At 46.6% G+C, this 335-nt stretch overlaps 1 protein-coding gene across 1 annotated transcript; it reads left to right on the top strand.

The window, feature by feature from the left end:
* Positions 1-56: 56 nt before the first annotated feature.
* Positions 57-335, top strand: TM35_001881000 (glycoside hydrolase family protein; the record flags this gene model as incomplete). Its single annotated transcript, XM_029031985.1, has 1 exon — positions 57-335. A coding segment is annotated over one exon (279 nt), but the record flags the coding sequence as incomplete, so codon positions are not given.

Below are 335 nucleotides of genomic sequence, written 5' to 3'. Positions count from 1 at the left end.
AAGCAAAATACTAAATCCCCATTTTTTGTACAAGCAATTTTTTTACGCCAAATACAATGGAAGACCCTGTCACTCTGCTCTCGAAGCTAACTGTGCAGGAGAAGGCCGACCTCTGCAGTGGTGCTGATATGTGGCATACTCATGCAGTGAACCGTCTCGGTGTACCACAGCTTTATTTAACAAATGGTCCAAACGGACTGCAATTGTTTTTGGGGGAAGAGAAGGACACTGTGGATATTGCGTCTCTGTCGACAACATGCTTCCCGACCGCTGTTTGTATGGCGTCCACATGGAACCGTGAACTAATACATAAGGTGGGTTCTGCTCTGGCAGAG

The sequence above is a fragment of the Trypanosoma theileri genome (genome assembly GCF_002087225.1).
Source record: "Trypanosoma theileri isolate Edinburgh chromosome Unknown TM35_Tth_188_V1, whole genome shotgun sequence".
Classification (NCBI taxonomy): domain Eukaryota; phylum Euglenozoa; class Kinetoplastea; order Trypanosomatida; family Trypanosomatidae; genus Trypanosoma; species Trypanosoma theileri.
The sequence above is the reverse complement of the archived record's forward strand: the minus strand, read 5'-3'. Positions and strand labels throughout refer to the sequence as shown.